The 21,381-nt window shown below is 44.3% G+C and overlaps 1 protein-coding gene across 6 annotated transcripts; it reads left to right on the top strand.

The window, feature by feature from the left end:
- The first annotated feature begins 1,491 nt into the window (after window positions 1-1,491).
- Window positions 1,492-19,391, top strand: sh3gl3a (SH3-domain GRB2-like 3a). Of its 6 annotated transcripts, XM_037448738.2 has the most exons (11): window positions 1,493-1,715; window positions 14,290-14,358; window positions 14,622-14,694; window positions 14,783-14,926; window positions 15,080-15,213; window positions 15,411-15,569; window positions 15,911-16,014; window positions 16,580-16,695; window positions 16,792-16,824; window positions 17,281-17,346; window positions 17,555-19,391. In XM_037448738.2, exons 1-11 carry the CDS (start codon window positions 1,671-1,673, stop codon window positions 17,812-17,814), a joined length of 1,203 nt encoding a protein of 400 aa, XP_037304635.2. In that variant the 5' UTR covers window positions 1,493-1,670; the 3' UTR covers window positions 17,815-19,391. The 6 variants fall into 6 exon arrangements, with proteins under 6 accessions (XP_037304617.2, XP_037304635.2, XP_037304645.2 ...); XM_037448720.2 differs by having other exon boundaries at window positions 1,492-1,715; window positions 16,580-16,824; window positions 17,564-19,391; XM_037448748.2 differs by lacking the exon at window positions 17,281-17,346.
- The last annotated feature ends 1,990 nt before the right edge of the window (window positions 19,392-21,381 follow it).

Below are 21,381 nucleotides of genomic sequence, written 5' to 3'. Positions count from 1 at the left end.
CTATTTCTTAGAAGACTTCTTCAAATCCCCACGCTCACCGGTCACTCTGATTTACATTTTGCCATGGGTTCCTGGACCCTATCTCAATGGACAATTTAAGCCGCGCTGAACTCCATCTTTAGCTCAACCTCCTATCTGGAGCGAGATCACATTTTTTAGGATGATCAACTGATACCCAAACAAAAACCCTCATGCTAACTAGAAATTAAGAGGTTCAGTATACTGAGCTCTTTAACTACCCGCAAAACATGGGAGGACGGTTCATTCAGAATAGGACAAAGAAATGCAAAAATGTAGTATTTAAACTGTATAAAAGTATTTAAACTGAAAAAAGCCTACAACTTCTTCTGTAAAGCAGCACTATATACTGTTATATATTATATATATGCCCTCACTTCATGACATTTTTGACGGAAACATATGACTTCTAGTTCTCGCAATGATCCAATCCAAATATTCGAGTAATTTATGTAAAATTTACAAATCATGATTATAAAAGAGGAGTTCTCCATTTCAAAATCCTCTTACAGTGTTTTTGTTGAGCGTTGTGAACATTTTTAACACTTTTAAAGTCATCGTTTCCCTCCGCCACAATGTCTTCCGCGCGAGCCTGTCAGCCAATGGGGTTTGAGATGTGGCAACATCTCTGCGATTCAGGAAAGCCTGTCCTCCTCCGCCACTCAGCGAGTCACATCAGATAAACATAACACAGTCTCCGGTTTTTATTTTCAAAATAAAATGTATCCGACCAATACCTGACAACACTGGTGAAACTGACAGTGAGATATTCTGTGTTCTGCAGGCTTTTATTGAATAAGGCAGGTAGAGCAATCAAATCAATTTCAGCAAACATCCCCAGTTGATTTAATGCAAACAGTTACGGTATTATTACAGTACTGCTTTGCAAATAAATATTTATTCCAATATGAGGGAAATGAACACTTCGACGTTTTTATGTTTGTCACCCTCACAGGCAATTCTGTGTAATACCCGCCTTCGTGGAAACGCACAAGCTACGGGCAAATGTTGCCCCAGGCTATTTAGAGACCCTCATTGGCTAGATTTGATGTCACACATGTTTTAATTTTGATCAGCAATTGGCTAAAGTGCTTCTTAGAACCGCCTTCTGCGGACAAGTTTGAGATTGCCCCTTGTGCATCTCAAACACGGATGAAGACAGGACGTGCATATGACAGGCAGGGACGTGCAGGAAAAGCATACATTTTGCGCATATATCATATTATTACAAATATTACTGGGTACAATAAGTATTTTTAGAAACACAAAAATTTACATTTTAATCATTTAATATTATGTTTTATTCTCTTTTTCCCTTCTTTGGGCTCAACAAGGGGCGCTCTGGGTGGGGGGTGGGGCCACACCCCATTGCCCTCAATTGGCCAGCCGCCACTGGAGAAGCAATCAAAACGCTCAGTTTAACACTTTTACTTTGAAGACAACACGTCTGTTTCCGGTCTTGTCTTGGTGCTGCACCCGAACTTGACTGCGCTCAGGTCCCCGTCTCCCTCGCTGCAGTGTTGACCGCCTGTGACTGATGAGCGCAACGTTTTGGACTGACCGGGCTATTTCTCCAACGTACATTTCCCACGTTTGCGGAGGGTTTCACGAGAGGTCCTCCACCGAGGCGAAGCTGCACACCCGGGTCCAAGATGTCTGTGGCCGGGCTGAAAAAGCAGTTCCACAAAGCCAGTCAGGTACGGAGACGCCTGTTATTGCGCGTCCATAACAACAATTGTTCGGATGTGCACCGTGTTTGCGAAGGACGGGGAACCGAATCGGGTGATTGGCAGAAACGTAAAGCGGCAAACTGTGAGATCTTAAATGTAAAAGTGTTGGGTCAGTAACTGATTTGAGGCATGTTGAAGATATTTGGTAAACGTTACTTTTTCATTCAGATAAGTTCTGCACGGAGGCAAACACACCCGAGAGATGCGACGATTTACCGTGTTGTCACATGTGGGCGGACAAACACTCGTAGTTTGGGTTCCTTTCAGCCGGTTGTGGGAACAATGTGGCGTTAGGCACGTATCGGCATCGTTATTGACGTGTTCTTCAGCTCGCAGCACTCAAACACAAACACAGTATCACACAGTAGAAGGAGGTCCCGTTGTTCCCGACCCACTGTCACAGGAACCTGAGGATATCGTAATCGAAAGGTGAAAATGGTATTAAACCTTTTGTTTTGAAAATAATCAACAGTGTGTGTCTTTACATACTTTATAAAACGTAAAACCTGTACTGCAGCTTGGTGTATTAAATCTCATATATTACAACTTACTGAATGTTATGTGAGAGGCAACGCGTCAATTAAGCCTGTTTTTTACTATAGAACAGAGGCATTACTATTACTATCAAGTTTGTCCTGATGTGATATTTACGAACCACCCATCTAGGAATGGTCTCGTCCCCGTGTGCGGTGGTTTGAAGCCCCGTCTCCAGGTGGGAACGGGTCGGGTTCGACCAGAGTTTGGCCCACGTGGTCTGTCCTAGCCCACACGTCATCACGATGAGTCACCTCAAGGTTTAGTGTGTGACCGTAGACACCCAGATATCTAATGATCATTGATGGAACACACCGACCCCTTTGTTGTTAGACCGATGCTAAATCCCAACGCCAGTCAGCGGTTACAAAGGCCTGAGCATTTGACTTGGTTGAAGTCATAAATGGTGTCTTAAACGGTGCAGAGAAGCCCCTCCACGTGTTAAAGAGAAGGGGGATAAGTGGCAAACGGACCACTTTACGCTCTGCTAGGCTAAGCTCTCATTTTCACTGATAAGAGCGTGAACGCACCAAAAAACAAACTATTCACTTTGCCACATCGTCAGAACGCTAAATCACTCCCATGGTTCACCACGAGGGCGACCAGGAGGGCGCACGGATTGATGACATCACTAATTGTGCGAGGGGAGTGTGTGTCACATCAGTTGTATTCCAGCGTGCACCAGCTAAATGTCAACCTGCCACTTCCTGTTGGTGTGCTGCTCTGTGCTTCTCAGGGTCATTGCGGTTGTTGGGTCTCCTCCGCGGGCGGAACTGAACACTGAAGCAGACGTTCGGTTTCTCTTTCACAGCCGCTTCCAGTAGACCTAACGGCGCCGGAGCCTGTTCCTCTCGCGGCCCAAATTAACCACAGGCCTTTTACTTTTGCAGACAAGGCGTCGGGTTTACGTATGAGCGTCTACAATATTTCCCACCTGTGTATTCTGAGCGTTGTTCTGGTTGAACATTTTTGTCAGCCACGGTTTCCTGCTTCTGCAAAACTCACAGAGAAACGGTCAAACCAAAACGACCAGAAAAAGCAAACAAGTTTTAGAGTGTCATGACCGAAAAATACTGTTTGGGATTTCACCTGTTTCCTGAAGTGGAAATATAGAGAAACTGGGGAGGATGCCAGCAATAGATAAAAGGGAGGGGAAGGAACCTTCCTGTTTATTTCCAGATCTGTTTTTCCACTGCTGAGGGGGGGCAATGGGAACGCAGTTGGATATAATTGCCAACCTTTTACTATATTTATTAGCTTCGTCAGCTTGATATTGTTTCGGGATTCACCAATGATAAGGAAGGTTTTGGGTAAGAAAAGAATGGAGGGATTCCCCCTTTCAAACGTCTTATTATTAACAGCCAACATATTCAGTTAACAATGACGGAACACTGAAAAGTCCAAACATCCTCGTATTTGATGCTGAAAGCAGAGGATAAAATTCTCATCATATTATCAAAATGGTTGCCTAACACTTAAAAAATAGCTTTGTGTATTTTTGTTGAAACAGAACTTAGTCACAAGTCGGTCAGACTATAATGCCTTTGTCTCCCAACTCCGCTTCAACTCCATCTCACTCATGAACAACACCCCAATATGTTCCTAAATAAATGACGGATGAGTAATATAGAAACTGTGCCTGAGATGTTGGCTGAGGGCACCAACCTGTCCGGCCTCCGTGTCTTCACAGCGCCGTAGTTTCTGATCTGCTGCACAAAGTCCACAGTGCAGGTGGGACCTGTGGTAGCTTTATTGCCATGACGTGTCATGCACAGAAATGGCAGGCCGTGTCATAAAAAACCTGCAATTTCTACTCTCCCTCAGAGAGATACTCCAAGAAGCATGTTTGCTGCAGTGTTGGAGTCCAGCTCATGTTTTATCCTGGTGGTGGAGTCAATCCCAGTGGTACACACAGGACTGGTTACCAGTCAATCGCAGGACTGACATGGAGACAACTCTCACATTGACACACTTGTTTTTTGTCCTTGGAGTGTGGGAGGAAGCCGGAGAGACCCCACGCAGACACGGGAGAAACATGCACACGGAGTCTAGTGCTGGCCAGGTTTGAACCGAGGACCTTCTTGCTGTTAGGGGACAGCGCTAACCGCCACCCCATGGTGCCACCCCTATGTGTCATGTGTTTGCCAATCATTCAAGTGACAATGGGAAAACAGATCAAATGTCCATTTCACAACGTCAAAAGAAATGTGCAGATGCAACCAGCCTAAAGCGGTGAAGGCCAAAGCATATTCATACGCAGAGTGAGACATGTCTACCCTCTTTTAGACAGAAATGAAATGCTGTTGTGTTGATAAGATCAATAACACACGATATTTAGTTTGTTTAGTAAAAGAAGAAGGAATAGACCAGTTCTGTAGGAAGGTTAACCTTTAATGGCTTATGTGGTGTTCTGGCACTATGAAGAAAAGAAAACCTTGAGACTTCATAGGGATGGCGTATGTGCCGCTTATAAATATATAATAATAATAGTATAATAATAAAATGTTAGGGGAAACAGTAGTATGGTATATTAAAAAGTAGCCTCAGGGGAACACACTCGGATCTCGTCTTAAAAACTAATGAGCCACGTCATGTTATCACTAAACTGGGTACAGATGTTAATGTGCTCCAGATGCTGCCTACCCCACAAACTGCCATCCACTGGCTTCAGACAGAGCCGATACCTCTGTGAAATGAGTGCATCAGCATATGAGCTCATTATCCTCCAGTGAGGCCTCCCTGTAGCATCAAAGCCTTCCGGCTGACGACATGATGGACGGGAACTTCCCAAAAAATGAACTCACTTTAAAAGGGGTCTAGAATACTGCTGTTGTCTGTGTGGTTAAGAGTTTTTTAAATATTTTTAAGTAAGTACTTCATACAAGGACACATGTTCAATGCGTGCAACATATAACACATCATTTTAAAAGTTCAGCTCCAAATGTACCACATGACAATTTTGCAACAGCATGTAAATGTTATCTTTGGTCTTTGTCACGGTGACTGAGCATCTGTGGCTTAGAGATGATCATTCACACAGCTGCCAGAGGTCTCAACCTCCAGAAAACAGACCGCATATGTTTCAGTGTGCTGGTAGGGAGTTCTCTGCTGATGCTCTGCAGGGGTAAAAGGACTATGAGTCATCACAGTGGTGGGCCGTCATGGTCTAAACCTCATCCTGAACATGCATTTTATTTGGATTTATTCTATTCCCCATACTCTATTCTCTTGATTTCACCGTGCTGCTTCTAGTCTCAGCTCGAGATTTGGAGGGTTGGCCTTCATGTTATACTTTTATCCAATCATATTTCAGACGCCATGGGTTGCCAGGTTACAAGAGAATCCACAGTGTGCGAGCAAAAACAAAGCTGGAGGGTTAATCAATCAGAAGTCCAGTTGGCGACACCAGGGCCAGCGAGCACGCATAAAATGGTACGACGTGTAGGACCTTTACGCACTAGTGAGAGGCGGAACTATGCAGAGCTGGCAAACTAAACCCGGTGATGTCAATCTGTGTCAATCTACACGCTGATGGAGGAGAAGAGATCGATTGGCTCGCAGATATACTCACAATTTTCATTAGGCTCATTTTCAAGAAAGGCTAGATAGCGTGAGGAGGGGTCTGCAGGTTGGAGACTTGTGGAAATGCTGCGGCTTGAGTAAATTGATGGTGTTTTACTACCCAAGTAAGGAAATTCAGGAAGGGACCAGCGTGTATATGATCAATATGAAAAGGCGATATTAATAGACAAAAGGAGCCACTATGTGATACAGGATGGAAGAGGTGCTTGTGTTTAGTCGCCACTATGGCAACACCACGCTGGTTTTAGACGTATGACTGTTGTCCTTCTTATTGTAGTGCTGCTTCTTCTCGTTTAGTGATTGGCGGTTAAGCTTCGAGGTTCACAGAGATTTGATGTGTTTTTCATTATGTCAATCCTTCCCTGTGGAAGCCAGCGCCTGCATGACGCGGAATGGATCTAGATCCTTGGATGGATGGATACGTAGAGATTGTTTTTTTGTTGAGTAGTGGAGCGGTCAGCCACATGGACTCTGACCCACGTGGTATTTAAGGAAGTTGATCAGATACCAGAGCTTGATGGAAGGTTTTAACACTGGTAAATACTGCGTAAACCACAGCCCTGGTTTCCTGCCTTTCATCTCCCTCTCCACTATTATAGAAAACATGCAACTGTTTAGAGTCCTTTCTGTTTCTTCACATAGTTCATTTGGAAAAACACTGTAATAAGAAATTAACCTTGCGCAGATCTATTAGTATTAATATTCATCGACTAATTGATATGAAATGTCAAGTTCATTTATCACTGTGAGAAGTGCTTTGATTTTTTAAATTTGTACTATGGTCAATAATATGAGATACATATTTTTGTGTCCGAGTATGTTTCTTAAATTTAAACTAATTGCATCAATTCATGACATATATTATTTAATTATCTAAAACCTATCCAGTTTCAATACATTTTAAGTTTATTAAAATAAAATAAATGTTATGATGTTTTGATCCCTATAACCCTGGAAATGTTGGGTGGCGCAACCATCTGAGCAAGTAAACAGGCTTTTAAAACTATTAACATATTTAAATGTTAATAAATTCAATATAGATTAGTATGGCACACTGCTATTGTTGAAAAAAATCAAATAAACCATTTTTTAATACTAAAGATTTTAAGCTGTTGAGATAATTAAAAGAATTGTGTCCGGCAATTTGCATTTACAACAGTGAATAATATGGTACTTTTATTTTGAAGTGCAGCACAATTAACAGGATATTGCATCATCAATCTTGGTAGGAAACACGATTCGGGGCTTGACTGTGATTTTATGTTGCACTCAGACCATAGGGCCTGAGTGAAGGAACAATAATCCCATCAGATCTGTACAGCGCTCATCAGCTAATGAGGCTGCTGATGGTAAAGGGAAGTGTGTCCGTGCTCTGTGGCCTCTAACCAGCCAATTAGCATGACGTAGGACCATTAATACCATTATCAATCAGACTTGTCACATGCATTTTTTTTCAGAAAAGATGAATGCATTTTCCTGTCAGTCACCTGATTGTTGAAGAACTCACTGTTAATATCTGGAGAATATTCTCCCCTGATGCAGAGCAGTATCGTGTGGCTTTGTGGGTTCAGAGTTAAACGCATCTTTTCAAATGTAACACATCATTTATTCCCGACACAACTCCCATAAAATAAAAAAAAACTTTTTTGCTGCATCCTCTCCACCTTTTTAGTAAACCTCTGTGGTAAACACATTTAAGTTAAGTTAATTTGTTATTATAAAAGCTCATATGTTGCAGTAGTAAGATCGCTAGATGTTGACTTCTAACTGCATTGGACTCAGTTTCCCTCTTCTCTGTCTCCCCTTCAGAGGAGGAAGGTGATCTGTCCACACCACCTCAGTCAGACCTGAACTCTGTCTGAATCGGACCACATGTGGTCTACCGATGTTACATTGTGACTAAGTGTTTTTATGCAAATAACAACCAGATATGACCACATATAGAAATAACAAAAACATTTAATTCTGTTTCGAAACCAGGAGGCAATGTGAAAAGGTCCAAACAACTTTCCCAAAAGAAAAGAGCCTGAAAATGTTAATATCGAGCCCTGCAACAAACAGTCAAAAAGAGCCAAAGGCCTCAAAGGACACTTAAACATTGCAAAGCACAGGTAGTGTGGGGTGATCTGTGCCGGGGGGGTGGGGGGGGGTTGTGGATCCACCCCCTGTTTCTGTAAAACCAAACTAAAAAGAAAAAAAGAAATTGGTCATGGTCTATGATTAAGGTTTTTTTATTGTAGTGTCTAAACAATTATAGACAAGTTTGAAAACATTACACAAATATTTTAGTGCTTTAGCAAATTTTAGACCAACACCCATCATGCCACGCACTTATAAACAGAAGACAGGCAGGGCTTAACTCCTCTTGTGGAGTTGCACAGAGCAGTGAAAGAGGTTCAACAGCGAAAGACCATACGTCTGGTGACAAGGGAGATGAAGATCTGCAGGATGACCTTAAAAAGACTCATGGAGAAGAAAAAGATGAGAGAAGAAACAAAGACAGGGTATAAGAGAACAGGACTTGCTAACCAAGTCTTCAAAGAATATATGGAGACAGAGCTAGACGATCATATAAAAGGCACTAGCAGCAATGTTTTTATGGCATAAGTGCAATGTAAGAAGTCTGTGGATGGAAAGCCCATCTTTACATTTAAAGAAAATTACGAAGGATTCATCCCTAGAGCCGATGTGCTCAAGAAACTACCCACATCCCAAAAACTTGGTGGTACAGCCAGAAGGGAGCAGAAGTTAATATTTCCCTGCAGCATTGACATGTGGGATGTTAAGTAGTAGGCCAGATTCAGACCACTTAGACCTCACAGGGGGTAATCTGGAGAAGTGAGGAGATGGGAATGGCTCAAATCTGTTTGACTTGAGCCTACCTGCCATTTGTTTAAGTTAGCTAACATTCATTTTACTTTTGAGTTTGAACTAGGACTCTGATTTCTTTAGTTTTATTGTAGTTTGTAAGTTATTGTTCGCAGGGATGCACCACATCCTGAAATGTATGTACATCCTTAAGTTGAAGGCGTTACTGTCCTGGCCTCACTTTAAAGTCACTTTGAGTAAAAACTGGCACAGCTTAAGGCTGCACGGTTAACACAGTCTACTGGTAGAAGATGTCCGTACGGTGTTATGCCGTGACGTCTGACGTTGCTCTTCGGCAGGCAGCAGAATTTATTTTTACACGTCATCGCGAAGCGGTCGGAGCACCTTGTCTTACGTGTGTTGAGATTGAGTCACGGTTAAAACTTTATTACAATGAATAACCCACAACAAACACTCCTTAACAGGGTTAAACACCACGACAGCTTGTGACACTAGCAATTGTACATTTATAAAAAGTCCCCCTCCAAACTGCATGCTGGGTACAACTCACAACAAGAAGTAACTCTGCTGCTAAATGAAAACACGCAAAAGAGCGACACAGGAGGAACAACGAGAGACCAGAGATGCAGAGCTGTGTCTGTTTGGAGGGTTTTTGGTTTTGTAAATCTCTGGTGGCAACACTAGCAACCACAACGTGCTAACTCGCTAACAGGCTAACAGGCTAACACGCTAACGAGCTACTTTGCCAGCCAGTTACGAGCAAGTTGACCAACAAGCGGCAAACAGGTTTTCGGTAGGCGGCGGCGGCCATTTTGAATCAATGTGTTTACTTGAAAATTCAATACGGTCTTTATACCGGGATACCGTCTTTATACCGTGATGGGGATTATGGCCTTAGGGTGCAGCCCTCGCACATCTCACCCAGCTTTCCCCTGCTGGTGGGCCTCTTCCTTCCTGCTCACACTGAAAGGTAAACATGAAGACATCAGGAAACCTGAGTAAACCCTCCAAACATAACTTCAGAGCTTTGGTTTCACACACACACACACACACACACACACACACACACACACACATATAATAACAATGCTGTTGGGTAGATAACAGTGTGTGTACAGTGCTGAATGAATGGCTCCTTTCCGGGTTTTATCTAACCAAGGACATCTCAAGCTTTTCAACTCACACACACACACATGAGGCACTTTTACACCAAAGAAAACTCAAACGTGCGAAACATTTAGCTTTTGTTTGTCTAGAAGGGAATTGTACCGATGTAGGCGTTTATGCAGAGATCAAATCTGTTAGTAATAGTAAACTTCTGATGTATTAGTCAGCTCGGGGAGCCATGAAGCCCTGCATTGATAACACTGTGGTCTTTGCTATTGAGCCAGTTGTACAGTCCACTATCCTCCTTTCATTGAACCTATCAGCTATTTTAAAAAGTTCTCGTTAAGATTCTGATCACACTGGTTTCATCCTCTGTCCCTTCATTTCAGACGTGGCTCTGTGGGTTTGATCAAAAGTCTTGTGCTTTGTCTCTCTATTGGCTTCACTTTCTGGTTTTGAATGTACACAGATGAGTCGGTGCATCCTTGGTTAAAAGCTGCGTTCTTATCGTCCACCGTGTGAAACAACGTCTCTGACTCACCTTCTCTCGGGCTGTTGGGTGTCTCTTGTCATTGCTGGTTGTGTGTTTATCTCACTCGAGGCTTATCGGAATACACGTCATCGGTCGGTGTTTCCTGTACCGCTGAACAAGTACCGTGAATGCAAGAAGAGCCGGGCTGCTTCAAACAGAAGCACTATGTCTAAATCTTATATGTCTCCATTATCTATCAGTTTTGATTCCATGGTCCAGATCCAACCCCTACAACCGCAGATAAGGGTTGTTAAAAAAGCCTCTGGTGAATTGTGAAAGCTGTGTTCTTTTTAGGGGTCCACTACGACCCACCTCTCCGTAACGGTGCTGTCGCGTTCACCCCTCTCCTCTGGGAAGACGATACAGTTCAGCTAACGCACACAAACACACCACAGTTCCTGTGTACGTGTGTGGAGGCCAGTGATTCAGCGCCTCCAGAGATTCCACGTGTTTGTTGTTGTTGTTGTTGAGGGGAAGCTGCTGTTTCCTCCTGCAGGCCGTGCGGCGTCACTTTCCCTGGTATCGGTGGCATGCGTCAGCTGATCTGCGAACAGACCGTGTGTCACACAACGCCTCACTCTTGTTTTTTCACTTTTCACTGGTATCTAGTGTTCTGCTCCAAACTCGTTTCCCACAAGATGCTCCGTGAAGGAAAAGGAGTCCGTCCTCTACGTTATCTCTGCATTGAAATAATTGGTTTGAGCCCATATTAAACACCCCGTGAAATAGCAGTAATTAAATTAACCTTGCTGTCTTTAAACCCGACCTTTTCTTATTAGTGATTTAATCTAAAGTAAAGTCACTACCAAGAGGCTCAGACCATTTCACCTTTTCCACTGCAGGATTAATGAGTTTTACAGAAATAAATGGGCTTCATCTGACACTTTGTTCTAATTAGTTTCTTGGTAAAAAGATACATTTTATAGATTTACTTAATACTTATTTTTCATGCTAGTCAACTCCAACAGTACACTCAACAAATACGCCTCCCGTCTGGTGCTCTAATCATTATAACTAACATTACATGGTTGTACAAATTTTGTACAAATTTATTAAGAGATTTATTGTATGATTTGTTTTTTTCCATATATTGAAATCCCAGCCAACAACGGTGTTAATTTGCTGGCTCTCGTGACATCAAAGTCCAGCATGTGGGCCCCATACCTAGAATCATTTTCACACCCATGCTATTGAGTATCTGAAGTGGCACAAAGCACTGCAGTCGTGTGCATTGTGGGGGCTGAAGGGGAGACTGGTGGAGGGAGCCTGAAGGCATCCACCCCCTCCATCAGGGGAAGTGAGATCAGGTGTGCCTGGAGACACACACCTGGGACCTCGTCTCCTCATCAAGGAGTGGCTACAAAAGGAGAAGCAGGGAGGACGTCAGAGGGCAGACGTGAGCTCCAGGGCGGGGAAGGAAGAATCGGCCCCCGGGGGGGGCCATGCTGGTCGTCTCAATTCGTTTGGAAATGACCTTGATCTGTTGTTTTGTTTCGTCACGTTGTTTTATTAAAAAACTATTACTACGTAGCATCCGCGTCTGAGTGCTGCGCTGCCATTAGGTTGGAGTCCTTGGTGCAATCCGGTTACACTCTACTGCACTACTTAATACAGTATTAAGTAGTGTGTGTAAAGCTGTGTTGTCTGCACACTGCTGTGAACAGTCTGAAGCTGCCCCCCCCCAGGGCCGCCTGTGAAGCCCTGTGTTCAGAGTACAGGAAGAAGGAACACACTCACAACCACAACACAGTCGCACAATCAAAGCAGGACTGCAGACAAAGGCTCGCTCCAGGCGTCGTCTCTGATGTGTGATTTAAAAGCTCACCTCTTGGAGGAGACCCAGTTCCCTCATGTCACAAAGTACTGAAAAGTATCTTCATTTAAATACACTTTCATCTTTACTCTTCATTGATCTTTTCTGTTGGTCACTGGTTCTCTAAAGTATCTTTTTTTTTTTTTTAATCATTGGTTGAATACACAGCATTAATGGGTACTTTATTGTTCACGTTAATTGAACTGCATCAGGGCCCTGGGTTTACGTAGCAGCCTACGAGAGGATGGATCAGACTAAAAGGATGTGCGCTGGTACCTTCCTGCTCATAGAAAGGCTCCGGCTCCCTCGGTCGGCTAATTTTATCCAGGCTGTGACCCATTTGGTGCCTGCGACTCTCCTCCCGCCGGCAGCACGGCTGGTGGAGCCTCTCTGAACACCTGTCCAAGGGCCGGGTTTGTGGTAAATCGGCCTAGTTAATGTTTAGCGTTATTTTATGTCTGTTGAACTGCTTCCTCCAGTGCTCTTGATGTCATTTAACGACACACCACGGCCCCACCCAGCTCCTCTCACCCCCACCCATCCAGCACAGCAGCGTTCATTCCACCAGGAACGTCCTCTCGAGTAGTGTTTTTAGATGTATGCTGAAGGGCATGATCCACTGTTTGGGAGCGCGCTGTTGTATGTGTACATCTCCCATCTTCTCCATAATCCATCACAAAACACCATCAGAGGCTAAACATCGTGCATTGATGAAACCACTGATACTTCCATGAGACATTGACCCATCACCAAATGCATTTCTGCACGTGCACGCCAGGCTTCAGCAGTATCTGCACAACAAGGAATGGTGAGGGGCTCCTCTCTGGAAGCTGAGATGGGCGACATGCTGCTGTGACTTGAGACACACACACACAATGACGTCACCGCTGAAGGGCCAATGGGTCTGTCGAGGGAATCGGCTCAAAGGTGCAGCAAACCAGAACTGCTGCCAGTTTGGTTATCAGGGGTCGAGGGTGGACTTGGTCACTGATAACACTTCAATATTCCAACTGCCTGGGCTTTCGTATAATTATATAATATAAACGTCTTAATCATAAGGTGACTAATAACGCCAACTCAGATGACACGCACCATGTGTCACTTACACCCAGGATGTCCTATTGCGCTGTAAGGCTGTAGCTTCGCAGTATAACTTGACCCGCCTCGTGGTCATGAGACGGGTCATTGAGTGAGCCGAATGTCTCTGGGTCAGACCCCAAGGACGTCCAGGGCTCCTACCTTGCCCCCGTCTGTGTGAAGTTCTGAGGGCAGGTTACACACATCCACCCATCTCCACCTCACAGTCTTTACAGAAAACAGAAGCAGGCTGCCAGCCATTTCATAGAAACTCAAAGTTCATGAAATATCAACACAAGCAATGCAGAGTCCACTCAAAGTTCATGAAATATCAACACAAGCAATGCAGAGTCCACAAGTGGAGGACGGAAAAGAAGTGGACTCATGTACGAGTTTGCTCCAAATTGGGTTTTAAAAAGGTAGTGTTGGTGAATTAAAACACATTATTAAAGGAGGTCCTGAACTGGGATAGGGAGGATTTATTCAGTATTAGACCCTGAACTGACCGACTGCCCTAAATCTGTTTGTATTAGTCCACTATTTTTCCTCACAGCATTTTAATCCTCTTTAAATCTACCAGAGGAATGCCGTCAAAAGTTCCATTACATTTTAGAGCTGTGCAAGGATCAGAGTATTACTGTGAGGGTATAATACCATTGTATTAACGTTTAGCAAAATAACAAATGTCTCCCTCACACTAATTATCATGTGCATGTTTAAAGAGCTCACTGATCATAGACTAATGTTTACAATGTTTACTGAGGGAATAAATTGAGAGAAGAAGAGTCATTTTCTCAGTCAACCAGACCTCTTTTTCTGGAGTTCAGTAACGGCAAATAGTAGATGGACTCTACTTGCATTTGGATCAGTACAGGTGAATCCAATGAAAGAAATAGGAACAAACCCCTAACAGCAGGCAGCGTAAGAAGGGGCCTGAAGGAAGGAGAAGAGGGAAAACTAGGCTGAGATTGGACGTGTTGACTGTGTGAAAAAAAAAACCCAATCCCTCCTCCCTTGGTCCCACACACCCGGCCCCCTATAATTCTCTCTCTGCTGTCCTTGTGCAGCTGCTCAGTGAGAAGATCAGCGGGGCGGAGGGGACCAAGCTGGATGAAGACTTCATGGAGATGGAGAGGGTGAGTTCAGTCCAGGTGTCTCACCGTGGATACATGAGGCAGGGCAAGTTTATTCATATTTTATTAAGCCCATTTAAGTATTATCAGTAAGATAAAGATTACGCTATGTAAATAATCTAAATGAGCTCAACATCTGAGACATTATAAAATCACTCCTCATTTCTTGGCTGAAATTGATCTCGTTGATTCTTAGGGGGACGACGTTAACGTTTAGTCATTATGCAGCATCTTTTTTTAAACATTCTTGTCTTGCGCCTTTTCAGAAGATCGAAGTGACCAACAAGTCCGTGTTCGACCTCTTGTCAAAAACAACGGAATACCTCCAGCCGAACCCAGGTACGGCACAGCGGATGCATCCGAGTTTCCGACTTTATCCGCCACTACAGCGGCGTGTGACTGTGGGGTCCCGTGTCCTCCTCCGCAGCCTCTCGGGCCAAGCTGAACATGCTGAACACGGTGTCCAAGATGCGAGGTCAGGTGTCGACCACGGGCTACCCCCAGACCGAAGGCCTGCTGGGAGACTGCATGCTGCGCTACGGCCACGAGCTGGGGGAGGACTCTGTGTTCGGTAACGCTTCTCATAGTCGTGGGACGTAGATCTGTACAAATGTTCTTGTCACTCTGAAGCGTTGTTGTTTCGGGATCTGCTTCAGTGTTCATTCCGGTCTTCAAAGGGTTCTGGTTGAACTGGACAGATGTGCTGTGGCCCTCTGTCTTGCAGGCTGTGCTCTGGTGGAAATGGGCGAGGCCATGAGGCAGATGGCCGACGTGAAGGACGCCCTGGACATAAGTGTCAAACAGAACTTCCTCGACCCTCTGCAGAATCTACAGGACAAGGACCTCAAAGAGATCACGGTACAACATTCTAGTGTTCTGACCCATCCGGGAGAGTCTCTGCAGTCCCGTGCTTGTTACCATGGGTACAGGAGGTGTAACGGTCCAGAGACGGAAACGCCCAGGGTCCTGTGTGACGGTTCCTGCTTCCATACGAAAGGAACAACAAGACTGACCAAATGAACTCTGGCTTTGGTGTGTTGGCGCTGTGTTTGCAGCACCACCTGAAGAAGATGGAGGGCCGCCGGTTGGACTTCGACTACAAGAAGAAGCGCCACGGGAGAATCCCCGACGAGGAGATCCGGCAGGCCGTGGAGAAGTTCGACGAGAGCAGAGAGCTGGCGGAGAGGAGCATGTTCAACTTCCTGGAGAATGACGTAAGAGAGGAATTGTAGGAGTCACACGGTGGTTGATGTTGTGCCTGTAAAGGGAGACACGGTGATCCATTAAACCAGCGCGGCTAACTAAGAAGCCATTTTAAATTCATCTCAAAATACAGGTATATTGGGACATTAGGTCATTTTACTTCTGCCTTGGAGAGGCTAAAGTCAGGTGTGCTAACACATTGCTTAGCCATATGACACAGCGTAGGTGACACCACACAGGGGTGTGTGTGGCCAGCATCAAACAGGAGGCAACCCCTTACAAAAAAATGTCCCGATATACCGGAATCCACCCTAGCACTTGGTTATTGCTTGTGTGTTCTTGTGGTCAATAGGTGGAGCAGGCGAGACAGCTACTGGCGCTGATCCAGGCGGCCACAGAGTACCACAGGCAGTCACGTGAGATCCTGCAGGAGCTCAGTGCAAAGCTGCAGAGGAGGTGAGGAAAGCGACCTCACTTTGCCGCCAGTAACTACTTTGCAGTTCACGCAATCAAACTCATCCACTCCAGCTCTGACTAACATTAAAATATGCAAACAAAGCACGAGAGCTTCATCATTTAGTTCCTGCGTGACCTCTACGAAAGAGAAAAGTGTGAGACAGCAGGAAGAGGTGCACACTAATTAGTGTGTGTTTATTGTAATTCTGACTGTGGCCTCCAGAGGCTCAAGGGAACTAAAGGCATTCATTCTCTTTTTAAATAAACTTACAACATACAGTCTGTACACAGAAATGATTCATATATTCAGACTAGTATTAAGAATAATGATGTATAAAGAACGATGATAACATAAGTAGTAATAGTGTCAGTGATAGTATTAATGACACCAGCAGTTTATGTCAACAGTAATAATTAAGTTGCCACATTCCTTCTTCCAGGTGAGTTTTGAAACACACCGTGCATATACTGAGAGTAGATCACAGAGAAGCAGCAGTGTGTAACCGGATGATTTATGTGTGTTCGTCCCCCCCCCCCCCCCCCCCCCATACCCTCCGGCCCCCAGGATATCCACAGCCAGCAGCCGGCCCAGGAGAGACTTCAACCTGAGGTCCATCAGGAGCAGCGTGGACTCCAGTCAGCACAACGGCCTGTCCTCCAGCTCCTCGCTCAGACCCGCCGGTACCGCCCCACCGCGTCTCTTCCCTCAGTCACATGGTTCATGCTCTCCTTCGCCGTCAAGTCTGTACATTCTTTTCTTTCTATTATCCCATACAGATGTCCAGATCAACCCCGCAGTGAATGGTAAAAGTAGGTGTTCCTTCATACAGAGCAGGTGGTGGTATTTATCCTCCCTCAACACAGGCAGATGGCTTTAACTGACAAATAATACACATAACATAATAAGACCGTTAAAGGTTATGATTATTAATCAAGTAATGTGGCTATTACAGCACTAAATATTAAATTGCTGTTATTTATAGATGGGAAATAAACTGCTTATCCACATTAAACTCCAAACGTTAGCGGGTCAGAGCTGTTGTGGCTTTCAACAGTTTGATCCTGTTCACATTGGTGCCGACGTTGTAACAAACACCGCCGCCCTCTAGTGGTCGAGGCCCGACACAACTAGCACACACGCAGCCTGCTGTGGAGCACTGTAGATCCAAAGGGCCATTCGTGATTATCACGTCATCATAAACCGAGTGTGTTTTCTTGTGGTCTTATGCTCAAAAACATCTTCATTTGTCTTCACATCTCATCCAGCTGTTCATATAACATCTGTCCCACTGTCATGGCCCGAGAGCCCCACCATCAATGGCAGTGTTCATCGTGAGTAGCACACGCAGACGCACACGCAGACTCTGCACACACATAACCAGCAACTGCTGAATGGGATGTCAGGCGAAACACACGAAACAAAGTAGAGTTTAAAGGTCATTCCCGATCTTGGATGTATGGATTTCCTCAGTTGTCATGGAGATGTGCCGACCAGTTAGCGTAACCTCATCCACTCTCTCTTTCCGCCGTTTTCCGTCAGCACCGTCAGGTTGCTCAGCTCAGCTGACACGTGTCCCGGTCTCTTCCTGCGGGGCAGCGGGCGAGCTGCTGGACCAGCCGTGCTGCCGCTCCCTCTACGACTTTGAGCCCGAGAACGAGGGCGAGCTGGGCTTCAAGGAGGGCGACGTCATCATCCTCACCAACCGCATCGACGACAACTGGTACGAGGGCATGATCAGCGGCGAGTCCGGCTTCTTCCCCGTCAACTACGTGGAGGTCCTCGTCCCCCTGCCCCAGTGAAGCCCGTCCCGGGGGGAGGAGACTGTCTGTCCTCTGGGGCAGTTGTTCTGTCCCGACGAGACTAGGGATCAAATGTCACCGGTTGAATTGTTGTCTCTGTCGATATTCACGAACCCAATAGAGCGACTGAGAACCAAGCGGCACCCGGCCGCCCTGGTGGGGCCCCTTTGGGTCCTCTGGGTGCGGCCAGGGGGGAGAGATGCCTAATCCACCCCGCCGTGACCACTACAAACAAATGACATGCTTTCATTGGCTTTATACAAAAGTAACATTGTACTCATTCCAGGGTATTTTCTGCTCTTCATGTAGTAACCGCCCCAAAAAAGACAGGGAGGGTGTGTGTGTGGCTGATGGGTGTCTCGTATCATGCTGACAAAGTAGCAGCTAGCTAAAGAGCCTCTAGGGTCAAAGTATGAACACAGTCAGGTGACCTAGCCTTTAAAGAGTTATTTGTCGGTTCAGCAGAAATCAAAGGTTCAAATGAATGTATTTCGTATAATCTTTCAAAATGTCCGTTGAAATCGTCTTGACATCCCGAAAGTAACGGATGAATCCCATGCGCCGTCAAAAAGAGAAAATGTGACACTTGTGGAAGCACTGAAATGAGCCAATGATCCATGATGAGGTTCGTAATGATCCGACTTTTCACTGGAATCACTGGACCGGATGCTTTTCAGGACCCATCGTTCTCTACTAGAGTTCACGAGAGAGAGCTTAGCAAAAAGCATCAATGTGAACTGACCCGTCTTAAAGAAAAAATGGCCAAATTTTCTCTCTCCCTAGAAAAACTTGACTTTGTCTGCCACACAGCTGTAATTGCACAGATCCTTTTCTATTTTGTCTTTCATGTGGTGCGTTGTTCTTTTTGACTGCTTTATGGTTTCCCTGTTCCCCGTCTCTTGAGAGGCAAAGTTGTTGTGCTAGAGGGGGGGCGGGGTGGATTTTCAGCAGAAGTAGATTCCTTTTGAGCTAAAAGGATTAAATATGACTGCTGAAAGCAGACTCCAGACGATGGCTAGCACTTGTCCTGGTTTCTACTGTTCGCTAAAGGCTAATAAGGTGTCCTGCTCCTAAGTGGCCAAAGAACAACAGCTATAAAAGCTGCTTCAAATAATCCCTGATGTAAGCCATATTAGTTTCTAACCCAAACCTCCATCTGTTATGATTAGCAGGAGGAGGAGTGATTAGAAGGTTTATTTACGGAACCCCGGTGGTAGAAGTGCTACCAAAGACTACCAGCCATGTTTCAGGAAGGCTCAGCTCAACAGAAGGGTTTAGATGATCTGGATGAAGGACTCGTCTCTCCTCTCCCTCTCTCACTGGGACACGGTGTAAGGACCGTAGCGCCCCCTCCTGGTCAGACTGGGAGGAACGCCTTGTCGCACTGAAACCCAATGAAAGCGCCTTTTGAAAATGTCCTCTAATGCACTGAAGCTTTAGACTCTGCCCATGTATATAGACATGCACCTTTTATCTTTGTTCATATTTTGTTTCGCTTTTTCGTCAACGTTGCACTTAATTTTTCACAACAATGATAGAATCACCGCCATATATATATATATATATATATATATATATATATATATATATATATATATATATATATAAAGATATGTGTGTGTGTGTGGGAGTCAGATACTTATATTTGTGAAACACAGATGTTCTTTGGTCTGCACTATATTGAATCCACTATCTCACTTGTATAGATGGTAACAATGAGCTGATCCAATAGAAACTCCTTCCAGCTCTCTTCATTGTGGCCATGCTGGTGAACTGGTTCCCATCAGGGTTGAGGGTTGAGCACCTTGGGAGCCTCAGTCGTCTTTACGATATTGACCCATCAGACAAGAGGGGGAAAGAGACAAAGAACCCTACGGCCTTTTTGAATACCTCAACTGTACATTTATTAGAAATTTTTTTTGGATCATACTTTAGTAAGAAACTTCTTTGTTTTCTACAGTTGCTGGTAAGCTTTTAGTATGATACATTTGCAGGAAATTTATATCATCGATTTAAAAAGTAGAAGTGATCTTTTTTTATTTCTAATTTTTAAAGCAGCGTTGGGTATGACAACACTTTGATGTGGAATTATTGTTTCTCGGAACATCTTCCCTCCAGATTGTATTCTAATTGGCTATTTGTTCCATTATGTACTCACTAGGTTCGTTAAGTTGTCTTTTAATGTGTTGTGGACCAACTCAACTATATGTATACACCACAGAGAAACTAAATACAAAGTGTGGATATTTGGATTTAATGATTTTCTTTTGATTGACATTATGGATTTTAAACACATGTTGCCGTCTGCAACACAGTCAAAACAATACATCACAGGAATGTGCATCGAGAGGTTTAATTCTGCATTTTGATTCCAGACACCGGAGAAGAAGACTGAAACCTGCACTAGTTCTAGATGCAATCATCACGAAATGTATGGGCTCATCCTTACTAACCCTCCATTCCCAAAGTGATTCACCAACCAGACCAACTGACTATTGACGTCCACTTGTCAACCTCACTGCAGAATTCTCTTCAGTCTTCGTTGTACAAACGTTAAAAGGTAAAGCACACGTGTTGCACAGATGTGTTTCATTTCTTTTAGTAGCATAATGAATGCAAAAGGTGTTTTGTAGATGTTGTGAATGATTTTATTGATATATATATATATATATATATATATTGCAAAAATAAAGTACATATGGAGCCACCGTTAACATGAGTTTGTTTGTGTTTGGCTTAATCTGTCAATCACACTACATGACCAATTTCTATACTTTTGGTTGCGTTGCTGTTTTTCAGGGTATTTTATTTCCAATGCATCGGGAATTCAAATGCTAAAGCAAACCAAAATGTTTAGGGGAATAGTGTCCGAGTCCAAGTTGTGGACACATGGCCAGCTACAATAGCACCTTCTCAGTTTGATGTGACAGCGTTGAGCTGCATAGAACCTATCCACAGCGTCGAGGATGAACTAGGGACTTCTGTGTTACCTGATTACCCAACATTGGTGTTGGACCTACAGAAAAAAAATATGACTAAGTGGACATCCCCGTTCTCGGCCTAACTGGGGTTAGCAGCATTAATGTTTTCAGGCTTTAAGACACCCAGCACTGGCATGCAAACCGGTTATTCTTGGAAAGAGCATTTGGGTGTCTCCACTCAACAACAATGACAACTGTTGTGATGGTTCCAAGAGACAGGGCTGTGGGTGATTCTGTCCCGGTAGCGCTACATGTTAAGAGTTAATAGATAAGACATTTATCCAGAAGATGAATCCAATTATAACAATGGATATCGTACGTTTAACCTGGAGGATCCTTAGTCTACATAGAAAACCTCACGTCAGATCTGAAACCACCCTGGAATGGATTCTACCTTCACAAAGGTCCCAATGCTTTTGTTGTGTAGTTATTGTTGAAGCTGGTGTTGATTCATTTCTTAAACATTTTACAAGCCGCAGTTTTTTTGTTCTCCAGAATTTTGTTGCAATTTAATGAGAGCTGTGAGCAATAATTGATTGCTGTTTAATTTTGTTAGCATTCATATCTTTATTTGATGGATTCAGTA

The sequence above is a fragment of the Pungitius pungitius genome, chromosome 4, assembly GCF_949316345.1.
Source record: "Pungitius pungitius chromosome 4, fPunPun2.1, whole genome shotgun sequence".
Lineage (NCBI taxonomy): Eukaryota > Metazoa > Chordata > Actinopteri > Perciformes > Gasterosteidae > Pungitius > Pungitius pungitius.
This window is presented reverse-complemented; position numbering and strand designations above follow the sequence as displayed.